This window comes from Dendrobium catenatum, unplaced genomic scaffold (assembly GCF_001605985.2).
Source record: "Dendrobium catenatum unplaced genomic scaffold, ASM160598v2 fragScaff_scaffold_1557, whole genome shotgun sequence".
Taxonomy (NCBI): domain Eukaryota; kingdom Viridiplantae; phylum Streptophyta; class Magnoliopsida; order Asparagales; family Orchidaceae; genus Dendrobium; species Dendrobium catenatum.
In genome coordinates this window covers 5,065,725-5,093,290 of record NW_021320019.1, presented here as the reverse complement: position 1 = coordinate 5,093,290, position 27,566 = coordinate 5,065,725, and the positions used below count along the sequence as shown (strand labels likewise).

General features: G+C 37.7%; 1 protein-coding gene and 1 pseudogene across 1 annotated transcript; one reads left to right on the top strand and one right to left on the bottom strand.

The window, feature by feature from the left end:
- The first annotated feature begins 8,762 nt into the window (after nt 1-8,762).
- On the top strand, nt 8,763-10,058 carry LOC110111181 (uncharacterized mitochondrial protein AtMg00810-like). Its single transcript, XM_020842942.2, has one exon. It carries the CDS (start codon nt 8,763-8,765, stop codon nt 10,056-10,058), a length of 1,296 nt encoding a protein of 431 aa, XP_020698601.2.
- Nucleotides 10,059-18,240: 8,182 nt separating this feature from the next.
- On the bottom strand, nt 18,241-22,473 carry LOC110111174 (annotated as a pseudogene).
- Between the last annotated feature and the right edge of the window lie 5,093 nt (nt 22,474-27,566).

Below are 27,566 nucleotides of genomic sequence, written 5' to 3'. Positions count from 1 at the left end.
TAACTTATGTATGATTTCTTTTACTTAGAATATTTGATTTTTGGATCAATCTATTTAAAATCTAGTTCACTATTAATGTTCTCTCAATGATTATCATCTTGACTTGTTACTATTTATTGTACAAATATTTTTTTTTAATACTTTAATGTACTCTTTCAGTGAAATAAATACTAAACAACATTGCTTTATTTTGTTTGGACTATTGCTATTGACACAATTTCTGAAAACTCAACCGAATCTATGGACTCATAAAATAAAACAAAAAACTGATTGGGATCTGCATAGCTATCGGCAATTAATTCAAAATTCAAAATTTTCATTTCTTTTCGACAGCTGTATAATACATTAAAATTTTATTTGTGACAACTTCCGTATTACTTTTTAAAATAAATTTTTAGTACAAAATTTCAAATTCAAGAAATTTTTATACTAAAAATTTGTTTTAGAAAGCAAGAAGAAAGCCATCCCAAACGTAGCCTAAGAAGTAGGGGTGTCAATATTTGGAGAGATTATTAGGTGCGGAGTGCGGACGGGGAGAACCGTCCGCACAAGCATTGTTCAATGCTAGGTACCGGCACTCGGTACGGCTAGGTACCCAGTGCTTGTGCGGACGGTGCACACTCTGCACCTAATAATTTTTCCAATATTTGACACGACATGAAAACCAGACTCGAATCCAACCCAGAAATTTTTGGTTTTGACCCGACCCGATTTCAAAACAGGTCGGGTTCGGGTTGACCCGATGGGTTGCCGGGTCAACCTGCGAACCCTTTTAAAATCAACTGACCGCACTGCCCCGCCTGCCCGTGAAGCACCAGTGCTCCCCCGCTCGCACCCGCACTCGCCCTCACGCATCGCAGCCCGCCGCTGTCTCCCTCGTGCTCACCCGCGCGCCCGCGGCCGCCATCTACTCGAGCTCTCCCGCTCATTAGCTGGCGCTCGCCTGTGCACCCGCTCGCACTCGCCAGCGCGGCCACTCGAGTACATGTTTCGGGTCAACCCAGCAACCCGCTGGGTCGGGTCCGGGTTCAGATATCCGACACGTTTACCTACTCGGGTCGGGTTAGGGTCGACCCGTTTGAACCCTGGTCATTTCCAGGTTCGACCCGAACCCGACCCGTGACCCGAAATTGATACCCCTACTAAGAAGTAAAAAAGATTAAAGAACTTACTTTTTATTGCATGTGAAATAAAAGCACTCTCCAAAATAATTACCTAAGATATTAATGTTTCGTTTAGAATGACTTTCTTATTATTTTGTAAAATTATTTTAAAGATAATATTTTAAAAGTTATTATAAAAAGCAACTTCCTAGTTCTTTTTTTTTTTTTTTGAAAACAATAAAAAATAGGATTTAAATAGGAATTGTGGTTGTGATCTGAAAATCAAATCAGCAAAAATGTTGTCCATAACGAAGCCTAAAACTTGTAAAGAAGTGCCTAAAAAAAGTTTAAGAATCTTAATGAGTAGAACTCCAGCGTTCACCCTTGCTAGAAAAAAATCTACTAAGGCCTCATTTGGGATGGCTTTCTTACTACTTAAAATAGTATTTCTGATTATAGACCCATTGCGCTGTGTAATGTGGTATATAAAATTATTGCTAAGGTTATTGCTGTTAGGCTTAAGCCGGTAATGAACATCATTGTTAAAGATAATCAAGCTGGGTTTCTCAAGTCCAGAGTTTCCACTGACAATATTTTGCTTGCTTCTGATATATTGTATCATGCGGGGAAAAGAGGTAAAAAGAAATTTTTTTGTGCAAAATTAGACATCAAGAAAGCATTTGATTCCGTATCTAGGGATTTCTTAATTGCTAGACTCATTCAGAAAGATTTTCCTAGTCGTTTTGTCAGCTGGGTTAAAGCTTGCATCTTTGATGTTAATTTCTCTGTCCTCCTCAACGGTGCTCTTGAGGGCTACTTCTCGTCTTCAGCTGGGCTTAGGCAGGGATGTCCCATGAGTCCTTATATCTTTTGTCTTGTTATGGATGCTTTTTCCAATCTCCTAGAGGATAGGGGATTCAAGGGGATTTCTTTTAATGATTTCACTATCACCCATTTGCTTTATGCAGATGATGTCCTCATCTTTGGGGAAGCCTCTCTTGAGAACTGCAGCTTGTTGGTATCCATTCTTAGAGATTTTTCTTGTGTCTCTAGTCTTCATGTTAACTATGATAAGAGTGCCATTATGTTCCCAAAGCACTTGCACAATCAAAGTGTTATCTGCCAAGCACTTTCTATTCATAACATAGCTAGCAAGATTACTTATCTGGGAATTCCTCTCTCTTTCCATAGACTAAAAATTGAAGATTATTTGTCGTTAATGGACAGCATTAACAAGAAGTTTAGCGGCTGGAAGGCTTCTCTTTTATCCCTAACTGGCAGGCTTCAATATTTGAAATTTATATTCAAAACACAATTGCATATTGAATCAGGGGTGCTATTTTGCCTAAATCTGTGCACAAGTTCTTCAAGAAAACAAGCTCTAGTTTTTTATTTTTTGGGGATGTAAATTCCAATAAGAAACTGCATATGATAGCCTGGGATAAAGTCTACTTGCCTTACTCTAAAGGTGGTTTGGGTATTTCTTCTATTCCTGCCTTGCAATTTTCTTTCAATTGCTATGTGATTTTAAGGATGTACAACTGCCCATCTCCTTTATCTGCCTGGCTGTTTAGTAAATATAGCTCTCCTTGGAGTCCACCTCAGGCAGCTGCTTCCAAAATCTGGAAATCCATTTGCTACATGGCAAATATGGCTAAACATTGTTTCAAGTTTAGAATTACTAATTATGCTCCCATTTCCTTGAAATAGAATCATTGGTATGATAACTGCAATCTGATTGACCATTTTGGTAACTTATCCTCGGCCCATATACCTGACATTATTCTTAACAATATAATTTCTGATTCTGTGTGGGTATTACCTGATTCTTTTCCATCCAGTTTAAGGGATGTTTTCACGGGTATTAACGATATTGCTGGCGAGGGACCCTGCTTGCTATGGTATGATAAGGTGAAATGCAATTTTAAAAAACTATATGGAGGAATTTCATTCTGATATCACTGGATGCAGCTGGTATAAAATGGTATGGAACAAAAGAAATGCTTCAAAATTTTACGTGTATGCTTGGCTGGCTATTGTGGGGGGTTCAAAACCGCTGATGCTCTTCGTGTAAGGAATCTTCATGTCCCGAGCTTATGCTGTCTTTGCCATAATTATGATGAATCGATATCTCATTTATTCTTTGAATGCTCATACACATTCTCTATCCTGACTAGTTTATTTCATGGGATGAACAATTTTCTACTTAGGCCAAATATCTTACAGGTGTTTGATTGGCTTAATGGGAAGTATAATGGGAATTCTGAGGTGAACAATTTCTATAAACTGGTGGTATCCTTTGTGATCTATTTTGTTTGGAAAGAGAGGAATAATAGGATTTTTGGGAATAATTCGTAATGCTATTCTTCTTTACTTTTATGCATTAAAAGAGTTATGTTTGAGAAGATTGTGAAATGGAGAAATGCGATGGATTTTCTGGACAGATTGTAAGCTGTTTATTTGAGTATTATCTGCTGCTTATGCTGTCGCCCCGAGTATTCGCAGATATGCCTTCCTGGACAATGATGAAGCTCCCCACACATTCCCTTGGATGGTCCATGGGCGTCTATGGGCAACCAGGGATGTGAATGATCTGCTCTACAGTTTTATTTAATCCTGAGTCCAGGTAGTTTGGGCATGGGAGTTCTTTATGGCCTTTTTGGCCTTGGTTGGAGTTTTTCCTGGGTATAAACACTTGTGTAATTTTTGATAGGTTTTTGCCTTTTTTGAAGCTCTTGTAGCTTGGCCTTTTTTATTTGGCCAAATTTTGATGCTATGTTACCACAGTTGTAATCTTCTTTTGAGTTAATATACGGGCTTTGCCCAAATTTACCAAAAAAAAAAAAGAAAGCCACCCCAAATGAAGCCTAAAACTCTTAAAATTAAAGAAAAAACTGATTTTGAGCCCTCATCCTGTCATCCATATTATGAAATCGTAGAAATAAATATAAAATTTGGCAACAAAAAAAAAAAGGATGGGGATATAAAATAAAATTTGGCCGATTTTTTTTTTTAAATTTCACTGAAAAATCGAATTCTGATAGTTTTAAGATTTCCTTAAAGAAAATACCATCATATTTCTACACTATTTAAAAGAAAGCATCAAAGCAGAAAGCCGCACAGAAGGAAAAAAGCAGAGGTCGAAATGCTAATCTTAGAATTGGGCATTTGGCTCATCCCTTTCACTCTCCTCTTAGCTCCATGCCGACGCTTCGTCCTCCTCGTCGCCAAGCTTCAGCAGCTTCACACCATCATCACGAGACCATTTTCTTCTTCCCCAAACATCTGGAACAGAATGACAGGCCTAAATTACATTACTTTCACCATTTGAGATTCACAACTTCTTTCTTCTTGAAAGAAAGGAGTTGCAGATCAGCAATCTTCCTCTCATTAGTCGCCTTTTAACTCTTCTACCTGCTTCTTGAAGCTCTGTAAGTCGATATCAACCTTCCTGCGATCTGCTGAAGCTTGACAGATAATTCCTTGTTCTCGTTCGCCTTTTTCCAATTTGTTTTGACGATCTAAGTGTTTGTAATTGAATTCCAAAAGTGAGTTTTTATAATATCTTTTGGTTTTATATGAACTTACTTCGCAGTTCTTCTGTTAGATTTCCAGACTTTCTTGCCTTCAAATACTTCATAGTAGATTAAGTAGGGAGTATATTTATTTCTCTTCTATGTTTTAAAGTTGCTGATGCAGTTTTCAACACAAGATTTGAGTGGTAGAAGAGATGGAAAGAGAAGGATTGTTACTGAGATTTATAAGATTATATGTGGTAAGTAATCAATGTTCATGTTTCTAATTGTTTGGCATAGATTTCTTAATGTTTTATGAAATAGTTTGTTGGGATAAAAATATTTTGAAATTTGAAAATTTTTAACTAAAAATTGCTCCATAAAACAGTAAGAAAAAACTTTAATTTCAAACTCTGTGGTTAGGCATATTTTCTCTTCAATGGTGAGAATTAGCTGATATAAGTATAAGAAGAGGTTTTACTTTTATCTTTTTTTAATCATGGGAGGGATACTAAAACTGATATTTTATCTTCAACAGAGTAGTTTTGCCTGAGCTTTTTCGGTGAAGATAACAGGTAACTTTGAGAGATTTTATAGAAAATATATTTTAATTTGCACACCTCTTATTCTAATAAATAATAAAAATATATGTATGTTAAATAAAAATATATTTTGTATAAAATCTAATAGTATTTTGGAAGAGATGGTTGGAATTTTAAACATCTAAGGCAACTTGTTTATATACATAATTGTATTATAAATTTAGAATCTAATATCCACTTTAATTAGAAGTTTTCTCTTTGGGGATGTAATTGACTGTATCGGCTTGCTTCTATAGTAACTCAAGATCCCAATTTGAAATAAACACTATCTTAGCTTGCTAAGAGGAAGGAAAAATCTCTGGACGTCAATCAGACTTATTCTGAGTCAATGTCATATTCGAAACAATAGGTGAATGTTGATTTTATCCTTAAGGATAATTGTTACTTCCCTATAATGATGTTTAAATATGAAAATAAAATTATTTCCTTACTCTAATTGATAATATAATTGTTAGTTTATTGCTCGGGATTATTAACACTAATTATGCATATTTGTCTAAAAAAGTATTATAGCAAATCAAAACATTTAATTTGTCAACACCAACTAAGTGTGAGCACACAGTTTAAAAACCTTTTGTCCCATATCTATCATATTGTATTTTACCTTTATTAAGCCTTTTATAAATACCGTTGTATTACTTACATATTTGAATAATAAGATACTCTGTTTATTTTCAAATTCTTCCTGTCTTCTTCCTCTCTGTTTCCCGCGCTCAACCTCTTACATGGTATCAGGCGGCCAGGATGGCAGATCAAGAAGCATCATCGTCCCTCCATCCCGTCTCCACCGTGACACCCACGGCAACCTCAGAACTCACTCTTCCTCCCACCCTCAAATTCATCATCTCCAACATCAAGAACCTGATGTCCTACTCCCTCACCTCCGACAACTATGCTCTGTGGCGGTCTCAGATCTTTCAACACCTATCGGCGAACGGATACGCCGATCACCTCACCGGAAAAACCACCCCCTCCGGACAGCAGCACGTCAAGAATACGCCCAGTGGCGACTCATTTGATAGCAAGCTTGATCTCAGCCTATTCTCTAACGATTGTTCGAAACCACCATTCTTCCCTACCGTCATCACCTCTGTCACGTTTCATGAGGTCTGGACCGTTTTGAGCGACGACTCTCAATCTCTAGTTCGCTTCTCCATCTTACAACTAAAGAAACGAGCTCCACCACGTTCACATGACAACCTCACAATGCAGGCAATACTTGCGCTCATAATCAAACCATGTCGATACCCAATTGCTGCCTCCGGGGCCACCGTGGATCCTGGAAGATATCGGTTCTACTATACATTGAACGGTCTCCGTGCTAGCTTAAAATTCCATAAAGACATGATAATAGCGCTTCCTCTTCGCAGCCCGCAGATCTTGACGCTCTATAACTCGCTTTTTATTAGTGAAGAAATAACACGTTGAATCAGATGATATCAAGGAAAGTTCCTCCCGCTCCTGCAGCCTACTACACCACTCAATTCCTAGATCAAAATGCAACAAACTCCAGAAACGGAACAAAATTACCTGTAACACTTCGTACAGACCCACCAATGTCGCCGGATTCATCTTCCTTAATCTCACCCATGCTCAGGTAATCGCGACCGACTTCCAAAATTCTGCGGCAATGATTCGTACGTTCCATCCAATGTGGCACAGGTACGCACCATGCTAACACCAACCGGATCTGCTCCCGACCCTTACTTGCTCAATCCTACTGTCAGACATACAACTCAAACCTGGGTAATGATTCCGGCGGCCACGCCAGCATTGACGGCTGACAAGCACGAACCTTCAACACTCCAATGCATACCACGGCCCAGACTCTGTCTCCACGGCCATGGGTGCCTCAGATACCTCATTAGCAAAACTTTGGACAAGGTTTGCTCCCTGCCTAATTCGCGCGCGTAAGCTGCATCTCTGGTCTCTCCTCATGTACCGCTTTAGACACACAACCTAATATCTGTTTAAAGCTACACAAAAAACGATGTTAGCTTATTACATTTGATTCTAAGTGGCTTGATATTAAGGATGTTCAGACTCATCAGCCCCTTTCTTCGTGGTCGACTGCATAATGGAGTTATCACTTCAAATAACTACCGACGCTCGGCCGAAGCGTCTTCACCTTCCCACCTCCCCTCCACTGTGTGGCACGCGCCGTCTGGTCATCCGAACAATAAATCTTAAATACTCTTGTTCGCATTTTCTAATTTGCAACCATATTCCATCTGATTTTCAATGTCAATCGTGTGCAAGGCTAAAAGCATAAGCAAACATTCAAAAATCGGCAAATCGACACCACACATTCGTTTGAATTAATTCCACTCGATGTAATGGGACCCAATTCCGACCTCCTGCAAAATTTCCGATACTATGTTGTTTTCATTGATGATTTCACTAATTCACATGGATTTACTTTATGCGCACCAAAACGAAACCTTCTCTGTTTAAAAATTTATTGAGCGAATGAAACATAATCAATCATGCGACCCAAAAATATCGTTCGGACTCCAGGCGGTGATTTATAAGCAACCGATTACGAACTACCTGAACTCTCTCGCAACTCATCAACTCACTCTGTCCTCCATACGCCCGAACAGAACGGCGTTAAGCAGAGAGAAGCAGTCGACATCTACCGAATCACTCGAAGCACTGCTGATCGCTTTCCGGTCTCCAATACCTATCTGGAACGATGCCGTTTCAATGCAACTATCTCATAAACAGGCTTCCATCTAAATCAAGTTCGCTCTACACGACCTCCTTTTTAAAACTTAACACAACCCACCGACTAGCGACAACCTCCGAACTTTCGGTTGCCTATGCTATCCATGGTTACAACGCGTATGCCCAGCAAGCGTCCCCCGCCCAACCTTGTCTATTTCTTGGCTACTCGCACCAACCATAGGGATTAAGTGTTACAATATAGCAACCAACAAAACGCAAATCTCTCGCCATGTGGATTCACGAGACAACTTCCTCTTCTAAATATCAGATTCTCAGCATACAAACTCCACGCAGACGACACCGAACAATATGCCTCCCGCTACTACTGTACCGCTCAATCCCACAACCAACCAAGCCAATTGAACCAGTTCAGACCGTCGTAGCAGCACTCCAGTCCATATCCAGAACTATACAGAGCTGTCGCCGTCTCCCGCATCTCACGCCGATATCACCGATTCACACAGATCTTCTCTCTACCAACACATCCCATGCAAATACGTACCAAAATAATATATCAAAACCGAACAATTATTTCTTTACTCGCAATGCAGGGAACACAGTCCGCACATACGTACAACAAGCATCAAAACACTTGCACTGGAAAATGCTATGACAAATGAATATCAGGCTCTAATTAAGCAGCGCACCTGGTCCTCGTACCAGCTCCTCAACAAACAAGTAATCGGATCAAATGGACCTACAAGACGAAAACATTACCCTCGGGCAGATTGATGCTATAAGGCTCGGCTCGTCGCACTCGCTACGCGCAGAACTTCGGCGAGCACTACAACGAAACATTTAGCCCAGTGGCTAAAATGGTCACTATACGTATGCTTCTGATTCTTGCTGTCAACCGGAAATGGCCAATGCTCCAATTAGACGTCTCAAATGCGTTTCTTCACGGCGACCTTTCTGAGGATATCTATATGCGACAGCCACCCGGTTTTGAAGATCCTCAACATCCCACCGCCGTTTGTAAACTGCACAAGTCCCTGTATGGCCTCAAACAAGCCCCGCGACAGTGGTTTCAAAAATTCACCAACTTCCTACAATCTCGCGGTTTCAGGTTTAGTCGTTCCGACCCCTCCCTTTTAATTTACAACAAATCCAATGTTCACATTTTTCTACTCATTTACGTGGACGATATACTCGTTACTGGTAACGATCCCGCACAAATCCAGCTTCTTCTTCAAGATCTTCATTCCCATTTTGCTCTTAAACAGCTCGGCCAGATTTCGCTGTTTCTCGGTATTCAAGTGACTCGAACAGCAAATGGATTCTTCCTCAATCAAGGACACTACGCGCAGAAACTCATTCAGGATGCCGGCCTCACCGATTGCAAAGCCGCTCCTACTCCTATAACTCCGGCCTCCAAGCATTCGCCCGCTGACAGTCCACCGTTTCGCGACGCCTACCTCTATCGTCGTCTCGCGGGCTCTCTTCAATACCTCTCCATCACTCGACCAGACATTGCATTCGCAACTAATCAAGCTTGTCAACATATGCAACATCCGACTGATCATGATTTTCAAAATATCAAACGGATTCTACGATATGTGAAGGGTACCTACGCCTACGGACTTCCTATCACACCCGGCGACATCACTCTTCGCACCTTCACCGACGCCGACTGGGCTTCCGATCACAGCGATCGGAAATCCGTCTCAGGATTCTGCACTTTCATGGGACCAAATCTTCTCTCCTGGTCCGTTAAGAAACAGGCAACGGTTGCCAAGTCTTCTACAGAGGCGGAATATCGAGCTCTCTCGGCAGCCACGTCGGACGTTCTTTGGCTTCGGCGTCTCGCAGAGGAACTCCTCCTTCGGCAAACAGAATCAACCATTATACACTGTGATAATCTCTCCGCCATTGCTATCGCGAGAAATCCGGTATTTCACGCCCGCACCAAGCACATCGAAATCGACTTTCAATTCATCCGGCAACATCTTCTCACTGGGAACATTCGCATACAGCACATTGAGTCTCAAGAACAGATTGCCGATATTCTTACAAAGTCTTTTTCCAGTTCTCGCTTCGATTATCTCGTCTCCAAATTGACCATTCGTCCGACGAATGATCAATTTGAGGGGGAATGTGAGCACACAGTTTAAAAACCTTTTGTCCCATATCTATCATATTGTATTTTACCTTTATTAAGCCTTTTATAAATACCGTTGTATTACTTACATATTTGAATAATAAGATACTCTGTTTCTTTTCAAATTCTTCCTGTCTTCTTCCTCTCTGTTTCCCGCGCTCAGCCTCTTACACTAAGTGCCATTGAAATGTTATCATTAAAAATGCTTCAAAGTGCTTCATTCTTTATCTATTTAAACTTAAATTCAGATGCTCTTGATATTGTTATGCTTGTCCCATTGAGGTACATATTTATGCTATAATATTTTTTAAAATAGAGTTCTAATGGCCTCGAATTCAATTTTAAAAGTTTGCAGTACAAATACCAAGTTTCATTGGGGAATGAAATTTTATTTCAAGACCCATACTTAATTGAATGAATTTTTATTCATACATTCAAATTTTATGAATATATATATAATAATACTTCATAAATAATTACTTGATGATGATGATGATAATAATAACTTTTAATTTTTAAAATTTAAATATATTTCACTTAAATCTATTGAAAAATTAACTCAAATAGATAATTTTCAATTCTAGTCCAATTTAACTCATGAAAAAAAAAAATCTTCAATTATAAATTTAAAATATCGCATTTGCATTAGGATGTTAGTTGTGATTGTACAATGATGTCCACATTCACTATGGCTATCTTTGGACGATCTTCGCGCAACCAGGGTGCCTTTAATTCTGGATCTCGCATTGTTGATGAGACGATTCTTGACTGAGTTCCGGCTCATGTTGGTTTTTCGGGCTCTTGTTCCTTTTGGTATAGTTTTGGTTTTAAAATTTTTGCCTTTTTGAGCTCACTGTGAGCTTCTCCCTCTTTTTGTGGAGATCTTAGTTTTTACTTGTATGCTTTCTTTTTCTTAATATATGGGCTTTGCCCAAATTTTCCTAAAAAAAATCATACTTACATATATAAAGTCATTAAAGTCAATTGCATTCTCATAATTTTCATTGAAAAGTTTAGCAAAATATCTCATCCACCTTTATTGAATATTCTCTTTTAATAAAAAAAACTTTTTGATCTTCATCCTTAATGCACTTCACTTGAACTAAATCCTTATTAGTCCTATCTCTTTATTTAGCTAACTTATACATATATCTTTCATCTTCTTAGTAAACAATCTACTATATAAACCATTAAATGCTAAAATCTTTGCATTGCAAATTATTTTATTAGACTCCTTACGGGCATCTTTATATATTTCTCAATTATCAAAATTTTTACAGTTAAATCAATTTTTATAGCAAATCTTCTTATTTTTATCTTTTTATGCACATTTTGAATCCACCGTCAACTATTTTCACTATTAGTAGATTTTTCCTTTAATGTTCCAAGCACATCTTTTGCAATATTCTTAATAACACAATCTATATTTTTACACATAACATTAGCATCCTCACACAAAGATAAAATCTTAAGATTTAGAATCTTACTCTCAAAAATATTTTTTTAATATTCTTTAAATATCTCAATTTAATTCTAGAACAATTATTTACTTTATTTTTAATTTTTTGTCCATTCATGTTAAATTCAAAAACTAGTAAGCGATGTTACGTACATAAACTTTCACTCAGAATAACTTTATAATCTTGGTAATATAAATAAACTATTATTTTTTTAAGAAAATAATTAGTCTGAGTTTTACTACACGATAAGATGCTCATCTATTTTTTAAAATAATGTATTAGCAATTACAAAATCTTAAGCTAAGGAAAAATTTAATATGATCTTATCACCTTCATTAGTCTCTCCAAAGCCTTAGCCACCATAAATACTTTTAAAATCATCTACCTCTCTACCAACATGTTCATTTAAATCTCCTCCAATAAAAACTCTTTCTTCGAGAGGTATCTTATGTATTAATTTTTTTTGTCATTCTAAAATTTAATTTTGAACACATATCCAAACCTACTTGAGGAGCATAAGTATTTATAATATTAATAATCTTAGCATCAAAAATAATCCTTAAAGTTATAATTTTATCTTCAATTCTATTAATTTTTACAACATTATCCTTCAAACTCCTATATATAATCTAACACATTCATCATTTCTAGTACGATTCCTACAAGAATATCATAATTTAAATCATAAACTACTAATCTCCTTAGCATTTTCTTCAACCCACTTAGTTTTTGAAATGCAAAGAATGTTTAAATTCCTATGGATTATAATATTTCTTAATTCTATTAATTTACCTCAACATATATTCCAATTTTTATCCTAATTTTAGTTTATTGGATTAGCTTCTTTGCCCACATTAGTTCATGATGTGGGAAACTTTGTCTATTTAATATTGCACACGGGCACCGATGCAGCGACCCTTGCTCACTTGTCGTTGTATTTAGTGGCCCTTGCTCACTTGTTGTTGACGTAGGTAGTCGGTAGAGGAAGTTTCCTGTAGATAAACGAATAGAACAATAACACCAAAACAAGACAAAGGAATTGCTAAGCAGCAAACAGAGGAGTATATTTCTTTTCTGTCTAGAAAACTAAGGCAATACAGCTTTTGTATAAAGACGAAGGCTAAAAATAGCAACCCATAACAGAAAGTTGCATAGTACTATTAGCTACTAAAAGGGGAAATGCAAGTAGTGGAGATTCAACTAATAAAGAAATAATAAACTATGCATAACGGAATGATAAGATACTCCCTGCGGCTAAGATGATCCGCATCAGTTGTTATATTCAGGCAATACAATGAGCCGCTTCTAGGGAACATCCTAACATTAACAGGATTCATGTCATAATTATTCGATAAATTTTATCCTGACTGTCGACTACCTAACACAACCCTCCACTTTTCTCATTCAGGACTTGAGACCTGTATCGATAGTGTTATATTTCAAATTAAATTAAATTCTACCAAAATAAAAATTTCATTTATGACAAAAGATTGATGTTATATAGCTCACATAATCTGATATATATAGATGATTGATTGGACATTACAACTCTATAGTACACATAATTTGACAAGTTTGAATAATTGATTGGACATGACTGTTATACTGCTCATATAATTTGAAATGTTTGGATATTTGATTGGACATTCTTGCTATATAGCTCACATAATATGATATGTTTGGATAATTGATTAACTTAATGTGACATGTTTGTCCCAGTAATAACATCAACTATATTAATGCATTTTATTGAATTTTCAAATAACAACTACATGACCCTATGCCATGAATAATAAATTCAAACAAAAAATAATAATTTGAATAAATTTATTTCAATTTAAATTAAAATGATTGATTCATGAAGAATAATTATGACATAAAATTTTATAATTAAGTTTGTTAACTTTCTTTTTAACAATTAATTTTATCTTTTATTACAAATTAAAATATACAAAATTATTATTTTTATTTTTATTTTCGGACTTCTGGAACTTCGACGTCCGAAAATAGGGGAATATTCGCGGCGGTAGAGAAATATATGATTATTATTTCTCATAATAATATTTTTGGAAGAATTATTTTGCTCTTATGTGTACTAACATTTCAAAGAAATTATACTTCAGATTGTTGAAGACTTCAAATCAAGATCAATTTAGAGTGTATTATAAATTGAAATTTGTATTTTTCATTTTATTGAGTCTGAAAAAGTGTGATTGTAATTGAGTAACTAAGCACACACACACACTGGGGGAGAGTTTTAAAATTCATATTTTTAAACTGATCATACAGTACGAAACTAGTTTCTTATGGGACGATCTGGTCATTTATTTTCCCCAATGAGCAATGGAGCGAACATAAATGTGCAAAAAATTTTCTAAGTATAGATCGTACGAATGATATTTTTCGTTTGTACCGAGATGATGCCCTCTGGTTTGTCCTCGAACGAAGTTCGTATGGATGATGTTTCTTGTTCGTACTGGGATGATGCCCTCTGGTTCGTCCTCGAACAAAGTTCATATGGACGATATTTTTTGATCGTACCGGGACAATGGGCTCTGGTTCGTCCTTGAATGAAGTTTGTACGAACAATATTTTTCGATCGTACCGGGACGATGGTCTCTAGTTCATCCTCGAACGAAGTTTATACGGACGATATTTTTCGATCATACTGGGACGATGGGCTCTGGTTGGTCCTCAAACGAAGATTGTATGTATGATATTTTTGGATCATACCAGGATGAAGGGCTCTGATCTGTCTTCGTTCATTTCGTCTTGACAGTTTGCACATACTAACTTTGAAATTTTTCTGTTCGTATCGGACGAACACAGTTCGTATCGGACAAAGACAGTTCGTACCAGACGATGATCGGGTACGAAATGATTTCATACAGATTCGCAATGGGTTCGTACGTAACAATTTTTGAACTGTTCGTGCATACGAAATACTATCATACGGTATGATCGTGGATGGTCAAATTTGAAAAATTCAATTTTCTGGACGATTTTCCGTGTCTTTTGTATATAAGGTCCACTAAAAATTGATAGTAAATATTTTTGTCACTTGGTCTTAGTTATTTATGAAGAGCATTTGAAGGAAAGAGTGTGAGAGAGTGTTTGAGAAACATTTCTTCCTAGGGGAGCCTGAAGGATTCACAAGGTTACTCAAGGGTAAGGATCTCTGTGTGTGATTTGTGTTTTTCACTCTATCCCTTGTCTTTCTAGATTGCTTATGTGAAGATCTTTCAAGAAGATCCGATTCTCTATTAATACTTTTAGAGTGTGAATATCCGATGGTTCTCTACCTACACGTGGAGAGTGTGAACATCAGAGGGTTCTCTATCTATACTTGGAGAGTGTGAACAGACGAATGTTCTCTACCTACACTTGGAGGGTGTGAAAGGACAAAGGTTCTCTGCCTACACTTAGAGAGTGTAAAAATACGAAGGTTCTCTGCCTACACTTGGAGAGTATGAACAGCCGATGGTTCTCTGCCGACACTTGAAGGGTGTAAAAGAACGACGGTTCTTTACCGCACCGGGTATTGGTAGAAGATAGTTTTGTGAAGGCTTCTCCGCCTTGCTATGGGGCAAAAGGAGAGACACTTATAGTAATAGTGTAATACCTAAAGTGGGAGACTTCAGGGAGTGGATGTAGGTCGTGTTTGATCGAATCACTATAAACCTTTGTGTCTTTTTATTTATGCTGGTTATTTGCATGCTATAAGTTTATTTTTCCAATGGTTGAAAAATTATTTTAAATAAAATCAACTTGCTACGAATCATTAATTGGTTTCTAATTTTTAAATCCAAGAATAATAAATTTTAAATTACCAATTCACCCCCGCTCTCTTAGTTAGCCTTTGGGAAATTAATTTAGGTTTAACAACCTATTCTAGATTCGACAAGTTTCAGCACCCCAAGCTATCAGAACGGATCCAAACTTAATCAGGATAAAATTTAGTGTTATCCAACTCAATTAAAATCCGTGAAACCAAAGGGCGAGAGCTCACAGAAGTTGCAATGTCAATGCACAGAGGCTAACCAAATAACGAATCCAAGCCATGTAAAATACCAAGAGAGGTAAAGATGCAAATTAGGGAAGTAAACCCAAAAAGGTATAATGGGAGATTCAACCGCTTCATCCAGACAAGGAGACCACTTAACCAATTTCATAAAGAAATTATTGATAAAGTAAAAAAACGATGCATAAAAACCCTATAGTAATCAAAACCATTCGCTAGTTTAATCAGAACATGCTTCTCATCCAAGAGAGTCACAAAAAATTCACCAGCAAGCTTAAGATTAAAGAAAGACTTCCAAATCAATTCCAAAGTCATCATGTTGTTGGGAATTTTCCAACCAGCAAAAATTCAAAAGGCACAGTGAGAAGCAATTTTCTCCTCAGAAATTCACAATGATGGCATGCCCCAATAGGTCGACAATTTAAGAGGCAAGAAGGCCACCGGAGAGGCACCAACTAAGGCATCAATAAACAACATATAACCATTTTTACCACAAAGAAAACTAGGATTGCTCAAACGATCCTGATTAACCGCCATTTGAAAATTTTGGAGGAAAAATCAAGCAAAAAGAGAGCACATCCGCTGGAGGACAAAAAAATATAAAGAAAAAGAAGTAGAAACTTCCCTGAGAGGGAAACGAGCTTCAACAAGGGAGAAGGGAGGCTAGGGAGAAGCCATATCAGAGCAGACAAGGAGAATTTCTTAAATAATAAGGCTTTAATGGAATTGAGGATGGTGGGAGGAGAAAAAAGGTCTGATGTAGGCCAGAATCCCTTTCATTTTTCCTTAAAAACATAGTTGGCCACGTACTGGAGCACTTTGCTAGAGAACAACCAACTCGCTTAAATTTCATCGAACCTATCCTGATTTGTTCAAAAAAGGATGGTTCAAGCTATAGGCTTTTATTAGATCAAATAATAATTATGTATAACAATACTAGGGAGTCAATATTTGGCATGACATGAAATCCAAATCGAACCCGACCCGAAAATTTTGTGTTAGGGTCAACCTGTTTTGTAAATGAGTCAGGTTTAGGTTCCAAGATTTGACCCATTTAAAAAATAGGTTTGGTTTAGGTCAATCCGCAAATCTAAAATTGACCAGGACTAACCCAGAAACCCACGTCACGTCAACTCTCTTCCGCGACAAGTCTTGCATCATGTCAGCTCTCATCAACTCGTGTCAAGCCATCAACTCTTGTACGCGTCAAGTCTCGTGCCGCGTTAGCTCCGTCGTCCACGTGTCATCTGCCATTTGCGTGCCGCCCTCAGCTGGAGGTTGCCGCAACTTTCCATTATCTAGATGATCGATAGCACAGTGTCGTCATAGCCTCTGCCACTGCAGCCTTTGTCAGACTATCGCCATCGTCGCCATCCTCCATCCGCTCCACATCACCACCTCTTAAATCTGTCGCCGCCTGTGCCATCTGCTCTAACCCACCATCAGTAGAGGTTGAAGACAAGCTCGTCACCCGGGTTGGCGGATCGTGTCGAGTTGACCTAGGTCTAAAGCTGGTTGGGTTCGGGTTTCAAAAAGTGATTTGTTTGCAAAAAAATGGGTCGGGTTAATTTTTGTCAGGTCAATTTCGGGTTCAGCCCGAATTGACCCATGACCCGATTTTGAAAGCCCTAAGCAGTACATGTGAGGCGTTAGAAACATTATAAGTTTTATTTTCATAGGCCATCTTGATTCAATTATAATCTAATTAGACATACATGGAAGAAAATAAGTTATCCTTTGTATATGCTTTGTTTTTTGTTGCATAAGGGCTAGACTATACTATCTAATCATGGGGTTATTTTTCTTCTCCTTTGCAGTCAATTTCTATTTTTATTTTCTTAATTTCAAGTATCACTTTCTCATACAGAGAATTATTTAATACCAACACAACAATTTATTTTTATAATTATATATGTTATGTTGAAGCTAGACCCTAACTTAGAGAAAAAAATAATAAATGAACTTAATCTTATCTAACTTAAGAAAAAACAAAGGATAATTAAATCATAAATAGGTTATAGGTTTTTAAATGAGTCTAGCTAATTTGAGGAGCTCATTATTTGTTCATATTTGATTACTTCAAAAATTGGTTTGCTAAGAGTATATGCTCTAAATGTTTGTTTTTTATTCATTGATTTTGATGTGACTAGTGTTAAGTTTGAAATAGTTAAAAAATAATAAATTTCAAATTTTTTAAAAATAACTCATAAAAAATAAAAGAATTTGTTATTAAAAATTTTAATTACAATAAACAATTAAGTATAAAATTTAACATCCAATAATATATTTAATATCTTACATTATAAATAACATGTTCGTTATTAAAAATTCAATGATTGCTTCATTTCGACAAATCAATAAGAAAAAAAAAAAAGAAATGAAATTTGACACAACTATTTAGATTTCAAAGAAGAAGAATATTTTTCTATATAAAGGAACCAAAGAAATGATCAAAATCGAAAATCTAGCTGACATATATAACGAGACATTAAAGAAGAATATATTTATATATAAAGTAACCACCAAGTGATGCATACATAAAATTGAGAACATTGATCACATGATACAAACTGGTTAATGCTGAGATTTCATTCTTCACATTTCACATATTTCAAATAAATAAGATATTCGGAATGTGAGCAATCTTGTGCCGATCGGAGGAGAAATTATTGTGTACGTAATCCGAACACGTTCGGATGCTGCGTATTTACTGCTTATTTGTTGCGTTCAATGTTGCCTCCATCCTCTCGATAGCGCTCCTTTAACTCTGGATGACATTCCGCAATTGATAGATGTTTCAAAGAGGGAGGAAGGTTCGGTAATTCCCGAAGCATAGGAACGCCAGTGATACGTAGATACTGAAGTGAAGATAAGCTTTCCAAGGTGGAAGGGAGAGACTGTAAGGATTTGAAATGTGAAAATTCCAGATCACAAAGAGATGAACTAACTTTCAGAAACCACTGCTCCGCCTCATTTGGAAATGAAACCACCTCATCATTGCACGAAATAATCAGCTTTTGTAAGGAGGCGATACTTCTCAATGGCTCCATTAGCAAGACCAATGGATCACTTATGCTAAGTTCGTTGAGCATGAGATGGCAATTATTAGTGGTTTGTATTTCTCCGTGAGGGACCAGATTGGGGCACTCTATAATTTTCATGCATCTTAGTGCTGCAAGTCTTGCTATTTCATCAGCCACATAAAGAGATGTAATGTTTGGACAGTAACTGACCTCTAATCTTTGAAGGGGAATAGGATTTGAACTGCTACAAAAATTCAAAGTCTTCCACGCAGTGTTTTCCATCAACAAGCTCTTGAGCTTAGAAGGCAAAGAGGGCAACTCTTTCAACTTCGGGCAGCCACGTAGATATAATTCAATTAAGCAAGGAAACAAACATCCATCTTCAGCAGCTACTCCTGCCTCAAACCAATCCTCTAATGCTTCTAATTTGTAAATACGTAACTCCTCTAGCAATGGAAAAGCACGGTATTTATCATTCCCATTAAATTTATTTTCGAGCCATTTTACTTTCGGCATGTTCCGAAGTTCCAGTGATTTGAGCAAGGGAAGTTGCCCGAAAGGAGGAAGAGTTTCCCACTCACTGAGACCTGTCAATTCGATTTTCTCTAGTATGAGATGGCAATAATTAGTGATGTGCATTTCTCGATGTCTTCCGAGAGAGATCAGATTGGAGCAACTTTCAATTTTCAAGTTTCTTAGTGCTGCAAGTCTTGCTATTTCATCAGCCAGAGGAAGAGATGTAATGTTCGGACGGTGAACGACCGCTAATGATTCAAGGGGAATAGGATTTGAATTGCTACAAAAATTCAAAGTCTTCCACGCAGTAGATCGTATACTCAAGCTCTTGAGCTTAGAAGGCAAAGAGGGCAACTCTTTCAACTTCGGGCATTTATTTAGAAACAGTTCAGTTAAGCAAGGAAACAAACATCCATCTTCAACAGCTACTCCTGCCTCAAACCAATCCTCTAATGCTTCTAATCTCTCAATATGTAAAATCTCTAGCAATGGAAAGGCATGGTATTTATCATTCCCATTAAATTTACTTTCGAGCCATTTTACTTTCGGCATCTTCTGAAGTTCCAGTGATTTGAGGAAGGGAAGTTGCCCGAAAGGAGGAAGAGTTTCCCACTCCAAGCATTCTGTCAATTCAATTTTCTCTAGATTGAAGATCGGGTTGACATTGTTCATCCATATTGCAGACCTTGCACCCATGTATCTAATTATGCACAAATCCATTAGACATTTTGGTGGCTGAAGGTTGTCGAGCAGGTTCTCATATAAATCAGTGTTCTTCGAATCAGTGCGACTACAACTCCAACGTAAGGTCAAATTTGTGAGCCTCCTCTTTTCATATAATTTGGCACTACAAACCTCCTCGGCATCCTTAACATTTTCAAGGCAATTGATTCCTAATTTGCAAAGATCATTCATATTCTCCAACTCCCCAATTCTATAACCACTCACATCTCTGAGATCAAACATATTCAATTCTTGAAGAGACTTTAGCTTCCCAATCCCACATATCGATAATGAAATATAATCCAAGGGCAATTTCAAGTAATGCAAGTTAGAAAGGTTATTAATGTTACTTGGTAAAAAATCAACTTCAGGTGGGCTTGACACATATCCATCATAGATTAAGTATTGCAAGTGATAGAGATTACTTAGAGATCTTGGTAGCCTAGTAAACTTAAAACCAGAAATCTTTAAGTATCGAAGATGTATCAAATTTCCAATCTCCGCAGGTATCATTTCCAATTTATAATTATGTATGTATAATAGGCGCAAGCATCTCGATACTTTGAATATTTCCATAAGTGCATCGCGAAGATCCTGATCAGAGCCTTCATAGAACAAGAAAAGAGAATGCAAATGTTTAAACTTCTCAATCTTTCTTAAGATGTTTAGATTTGTTGTTTGAACAGACAAATGTCGAATAGTCTCAGAAATTTTAGAAGGCAACTTTGTAATATCCTCAACCCTTAAATATTCTTGTATAAAAACTGACTGTGCCAATTTATGTAGTAAATCGTGCATCTTGTAGTATTGAAAAAAATAGGAGTCTTCGTCGACAAACTTATCAAAGAAAGATTTTTTAACCAAAACATCAAAATACCTTCCTCCGATATCCTCCATAGTCTCTTCTTGATCAAGAGATGGCTGAATGAAACCCAATGCAATCCACATTCGGATTAAATCATCTTTATCAAATATATAATCTTGTGCGAACATGCCGCAAAATGCAAAGCAACTTTTTAAAGGATTTGGCAGAATTATATAGCTCAGTTTTAAGATGAAATTGATAGAATTCTGACCCAATAAATTGCTTTCTAGAACTTCCTCCAATGCCTTTCATTCAAGTTGTCCTTCAGAACACCACCAATGACTTTAGCTGCCAATGGTGATCCTAAAAGCTTTTTAACAATCTCTCCAGCAATGGCTCTTAATTTTTTATGATCATCACGGGGGTTCTCTACACCAGCAAATGCATGAGAGTTGAGGAGCTGCAAACACTCATCTTCCTCAAGGCCCTCTAATTTAACTATTTCCTCCTCCTTCTTGATTACCTTTGCAAACATCAGTGCAACTGAGTCCGTTCGAGTTGTTACCAAAATCTTACTACCAAAACTCCCAGAAGCTAGAGCGGCGAGCACATTCTCCCATTTGCTTTGGTCCCGCTCTTCCTCCTCCTCCCAAATATCATCCAGCACAAGTAAGAACTTTTTGGACTTCACCTCCTCCTCTAGACGCCTTTGAAGTGCCACAAGTGTCTCCAAACGAGGCCTCTCATTCTCAAGACATTCTAACATATCTGCAATGACTTTTTTCACATCAAAGTTGTTGGAAACACAAACCCACATTTTAAGATCAAATTCCTTTGTCATTTCATCTTTATAAACATGTTGCAAGAGAGTTGTCTTCCCCATACCACCATGGCCCACTACAGATAGAAGAGAAATGTTTCTGTACAAATCAGTTCCCCGATGCTCATTTGATGGATTCCTCAGCCACTCCATAACAAGCTCCTTATCCTTGCCCCGCCCAATGAGATCATTTTTAGGCAAATATCCTGTTTCACGTGTTTTGTAGAAATCAATTTCCTGCTCCTTCTGTTCCTGCTTCGCGCTGTCTAAAAGATAAAAGAAATCAGTTACATCTGCCGAAACTTTATCAAGTTTCTGCACAGCCTCCTCCAGTCGCTTCAAGGTTGGATCCCTTTTGAGAACACGTTCGCCAATTTTGAGAATTTTACGAGGACTTTCAAATAGGAAGCTCGTGAACTTTCTTTTCTGATCATATTAGTAAGAAATAGATTGTCAAATAAACAAGTAAATATATTGCGAGCAGAATCGAATAGAAAGCTCGTGGTGGCGGAACGCACCTTTGTTTCTTCCGGGTTTTTGGGGAGTTGTTCTTTATGCTTCATGTACTCAAACTCATCGAGCACATCATCTGCCTCATCAATAGCATCTCGCAGCTGCCATATCCATTTGTTGAAAGCCTGATCCTTCAGATCGGGATTCTGATCGCTGATTTGTGCTCGGTTAGCGGCAAAGACGACAGCTTGGATCTTGGGTTGGTTCTCCCGCAGCCTTTCCAGCTCCTTAATGCCCGTCTGCCATCCGACTTGCTCTACCAGGTAATCAGAGCAAGCGTTAATGATCTTCTCCATAACTGGACCTACAACTAATTCCGCCATGGCACCGACGATCGAGGTAAGGAGGGCAGAACAACTGAACAGTAGGAGAAAGTGAGAAACAGAGCTCGGAGGAGAAAGAACTCCAGAGGGAAATGGTAACGTGCAGCAAAAGTCAAGTAAACGGAGATTAACTGAGAGAGAAGACGAAGCTTCCTCGTAGTCGGTAAGTTGAGTTGACTTGCTTGATGGGAACACGAAGCTGCCGCGAAGATGCAGCTGCCGGCTATCAGATGGAGATTAGATTATAATGTATTTCACTATTTCCTGCAGTTTGTTATGTAAGGAATTTAATAATTAGTTGTTTGTTTCTGATATCTATTATGATATTATATTGTTAGAAAATGATATTTAAATGTTGGTAGATTTTGATATAATGGTTTATTTTAGATAAAAATATATTATGAGTAAAAATGCACATTGAATTGCCATGCAATAATTGTAATGGAGAAAGACATGAGCTCTTTTGAATTTGCTCTGGGTTTTCTAGGGTTTTTCCTTCCCCTGCATCTGGGCCACCTCCTCTTGGCGGCCATCTGGGCGGGTTCCCTTCCCCCAGATAGAGCTCTCTCATTCAGATTTCCCTCCCCTCTCTAATGCCTCTATTCTGGGGGCTCTCCCTTTGCCTAAATCTCACAAGCCCACCTCTTATTCTGACAACCTCACCACGTCTTCCACCAAACCCACTGATTTTTCGATCTCCTTCTTCACCCCTAGCCCAAAGCTTTCCTTTTCAGGAGAGGACTTAATAGAAGGCTCTTCTATATGGGCCCTTTCGCTCATGGAGTACTCTATCGGGCAAAGGCCTTACATGCTACGAAGAATCTTTGGGTCCTCAAAGGTTCTCTTACACTTCTCTCCCTAGCTGATGGGTTCTTTCTTCTGAAATTCACCTCGTCGAAAGACCTGGATATGGTCTAGACTGGAGGACCTTGGTTCTTCCTGGGCAAACCATTCATCCTACAGAGGTGGTCGCCTAAATTTAAATTGATAAGGGATAAATCTGCCTCTATTCCCCTCTGGGTTAAGATTATCGATCTTCTGCTTGCTTTATGGAAACTGACGGGCATTTCGCGAATAGCTAGCTATATCAGGATTCCTCTTACTATTGATTCCCTCAATGCTAAGAGGACCAGACTTACATTTGCCCGAGTTTGCATACAAATCTCTAAGGATTCCCCGTTGCCTGATTAGAGTCCTATCCAAATCGACATGGAGGACATGAACCTCAAAGTTGTTTATGATTGGAAACCTTCCCCGTGCGAAGGTTGTGGTTCGCTGATACATCCGTTCTTTTCATGCCCCTCCAATCCCAATCCAATAACCATTACCCCACCTCCGACCAGGAACCGGGGTAGAATCTCTTCTAGGAAACCATTTGCCCGGAACACCAAGTCGAGCTCCAGACCACCTCCTCTTCCCCCTATTCTCAAACCAACTATTACCCTGCATGAGCCGGATCATTCTCTCCAGGCGACTAAACCAATTGCCAATTTAGATAAGTCTACTCCCTCCTTAGCACTTATTAACATCCCTGATCCCAACCACACCACAACTATTCTTAACCTCAACTCACCATCTGCTGAGCTCTTCCACTTGGATATTAGCCCTCCAAAGGTTTTGGTCCCTCCACCTTTTTGTCCCCCTTAATAATAAATTCTCTACTTTGTTTACTCCGTGCTGCCATCAACTTCTCAGTCCTTCCCACCGACCTCTGATAATCTTCATTGTTCTGAAGTTGCCTCTACCCCCTCAAGACCTTCCTTAGGTTCCTTTCTCTCTGAAGGGGATCCCCCTACTACCTCTAATAAAGAATCCCCTCCTCTCAGTCCCATCACAAGCCTAAAAAGCCAAAAGCCAAAACTGCCACGAAGACAAAAGGGGCTAAACATTAATTCCTCCTTCCTCTTTTGCTGGTTGGAACGTTAGGGGGTATAATAATCTCCATAAGGTTCACATGTGTAGGAACTTGGTCAAATGTCATGTCATTAAGCTTCTTTGCATTCTTGAAGCTAAAATCCTCAGTCAAGATCTCCTTGATCCGTGGTTTGTAACTCTCACATTATTTTTAATAATAAGATGACCTGCGACAATTTTAGTTTATTTACTGTTGGGAGAATTTAGATTAAATGGGATTCCTCCCAAGTGTCATTCTCCCACATTTTCTTTTCTCCTTAAGTCGTGTATGACATTTACTCTGAGGGCTCTTTTCCTCCTATTTACCTCTCTGCTATCTATGTGGCCAATGATCCTGATGATAGAAGTGCTCTCTGGGATCAGCTCAGAAGCTTGGCCTTGAAACCTAATCACACTTGGATTATTCTAGGGGATTTCAATTGCTGCCGTTTTGAATCTGAAAAAATGGGTGAAAATCCGATTCACGTGGGCACTCTTGAGGAACTTAACAAGTTCAATTTTTAATGTGATTTGCAGGACCTTGCTTATGTTGGGTTATTCTTTACTTGGTTCAATCAAAGGGTGAATCTTCCTATCCACATTAAATTAGACTGTACGTTTGTCAATTCAGCTCTTTTGGGCTGTTATAACTCTGCATTGTACAAAGTTGAGGCTCCGATGGGATCAGATCACTCTCTCATTATCTTTGCCCCTTCCAACAACATTAAGCCTCCAGTGAGGTTTAGGTATAAACTTATCTGGAATAATATGAATGGTTTTTTGGACTTGGTTTTTAATGCATTCAATAGGAGTTTTGGTGGGAGTCATGTTGCTGCTTTCTAATCCTATCTCAAAATACTGAAAGGGTTGTTTAAAAGGGTGAATTGGGCTTCCTCTAATCATCTCACTCAGTCAATCCATTAGCTCAAAGTTCTATAACACAGCCTTCTTTTTGAGCTCCAAACCAATCCTTTGGATGGTGGCTTAAACTCCTCACTCAAAAATGTGAATGTTTCGTTAGCTTCCTATCAAGATCTTTGGTCTTCTTGGGTCTCCCAAAGAGCAAAAGCTACCTGGTTAGCACAAGGTGAGGATAACTTAGGTTATCTTTATGCCAAGATTAGGGCAAGGAAGAACAACAACTCAATTAAAGTTTTTACCTCTCACCAAGAGGTGGATGCTACTATTATTAATCACTTTAGAGTTATTTACAATGCTACTGAACCTATTTTTAGACAAGACTCTTCTCTTACTATGGGGAATCTTGTTCCCTCTTCCCTTTTTAGCACTCTTTTTAGCACCTGTTACTAATGAGGAGATTAAAAGGATAATTTTTGCTGGGAAGGCCTCCTCCACTCCTGGCCCGGATGGGTTTTCTTTCCAATTTTTTAAGCACTCTTAGAATTTTATTTGGCCTAGTGTTTGCAAGGAGGTCAAGAGTTTTTTTTTTATACTGGTTATCTTACTATAGGGGCAAAAGCAATGGCTATCACTCTTATTCTCAAATGTTCCCATGCCTCTAACATTTCAAATTTTAGGCCTATCTCTCTTTGCAATGTGTTCTACAAAATTGTGGCTAAGCTTCTAGCTAATAGATTAAAACATGTCTTACCATTATAATTCATGATAGCCAAGCAGGGTTCATCTCCAAGGGATCCTCCACTGCAATATCCTCTTGGCAACTGAGGTATTAAAGGAATTCAAATCAGGGAGAAATTTCTTTTATGCCAAGCTAGATATTAGGAAAGCTTTTGACTCCCTTTCGAGGGAATTCCTTTTGGAAAGGATTAAATTGAAAGTTTTCAAGATAATTTTATCAAGTGGATTAAAGGGTGTATCACTGATGTGTATTTTTCCATTTGTATCAATGGGTCCTTAGAAGATTTTTTCAAATCCACTTAGGGGCTTAGACAAGGTTTCCCACTCTCCCCATTGCTTTTTGCATTGTTATGATGATTTATCTTGTTGCCTCCAGCCTTCTTACTTCTCGAGCCTTTGCTGTCAAGGGATCACCATTAATCACTTAATGTATGATGATGACCTCCTTGTTTTTGGGGTTGCCTCCATCCAAAATGCCAACAACTTGAAGGAAGCTCTTCACAGCTTTGCAAATTCTTCTGGCCTGCATGTTAACCCTAATAAGAGTGCAATTATTTTTAATAGAAATGCTACATTTACTGGTGACATTTTGGCCATGCTTGGGATTCAGAACCTTGAGTCCTCTTTAACATATCTTGGGCTTCCTATTTCCCCTTCCAAGCTCAAATTCTCCCACTTTCAACCTCTCCTTAGCCAAGTTGCTACTCTTCTTGAAGGTTGGAAGGTAAACTTCCTTTATTTTGCTGGGAGGGTTCAATACCTTAAGTTTACCATGGAAAACACTATTACATACTGGATTAGGAGATTCATTATACCTAAAAGTTACCACAACAGCCTTCTATTCCAACTATGTGTCTAAGTTCCTTTAATCATGGAAACATCAATGGAGAAAATTAACACTTAATTTTCCTAAATTTTTACTACGAATCCTAAGAATAGTTTTGGGGGGGGCGTGTTGAATAATCCGTCAATTGAAGCTCTCTATTTTGGTTACCTCCAGTGCTTTCAACTGCGCATCTATGCTAATATACACCCTCTCTTCAGCTCTTGGGTCTGCTGCCATTATATATTGCCACCTTTGGAAGCCTCCTCCCCTTTCTGCTTTCAAATTATAGGAAGCACATTTGCATTACAAAACCAGACAATTAAAAATAAGGTTACATTTTTTGTCATTTCCTATAATGCCAAATTCTCTATGTTCTAGACCCATGGTGTAATTGCGGTATCTTTGGCTAATTTAACTCTAGACATGAGCTGAATACATTTCCCTATGAGCAAGTTTATAGCTGATGGCAATGGGTCCTTCCTGAGTTCATTCTTGAACCTTTAAAGACAGGTTATTTTTTGGGGTTACCCATCTCGGAGCAACCGGTTTTATCCCTGGATGGCTCCAATTCTCTTCCCTTAAGCTATCTCGAAATTTTTTTATTCTTGTTAACAATTAATCTACATAATTTTGTACGTTTCTGTTACAATTAATTCTCATTATTTAAAAGAAAATTGCAATGTTAAATTCAGTATATTAGAAAACTCACAATAAATTAACAAACTTAATTACAAATTTATTTTATCTTCTATTACAATTAAAAATATTCAAATTATTATTTTTATTTAAACTATATTTTTAATAATGAAATAACATACAATAATTTTATAAAAGACAATTGCTTTCAACTTCTTACTATATTAACATTATTTGAGTAAAAAATAATTTTAAAATGTATTTTTAAATTAAATATAATTAAATTCATCACTACATTTTTATTAACTTGATTATTTTCAAATTTGATTATCAATAATTTTTAATTTAAGTTGAAATATAGTC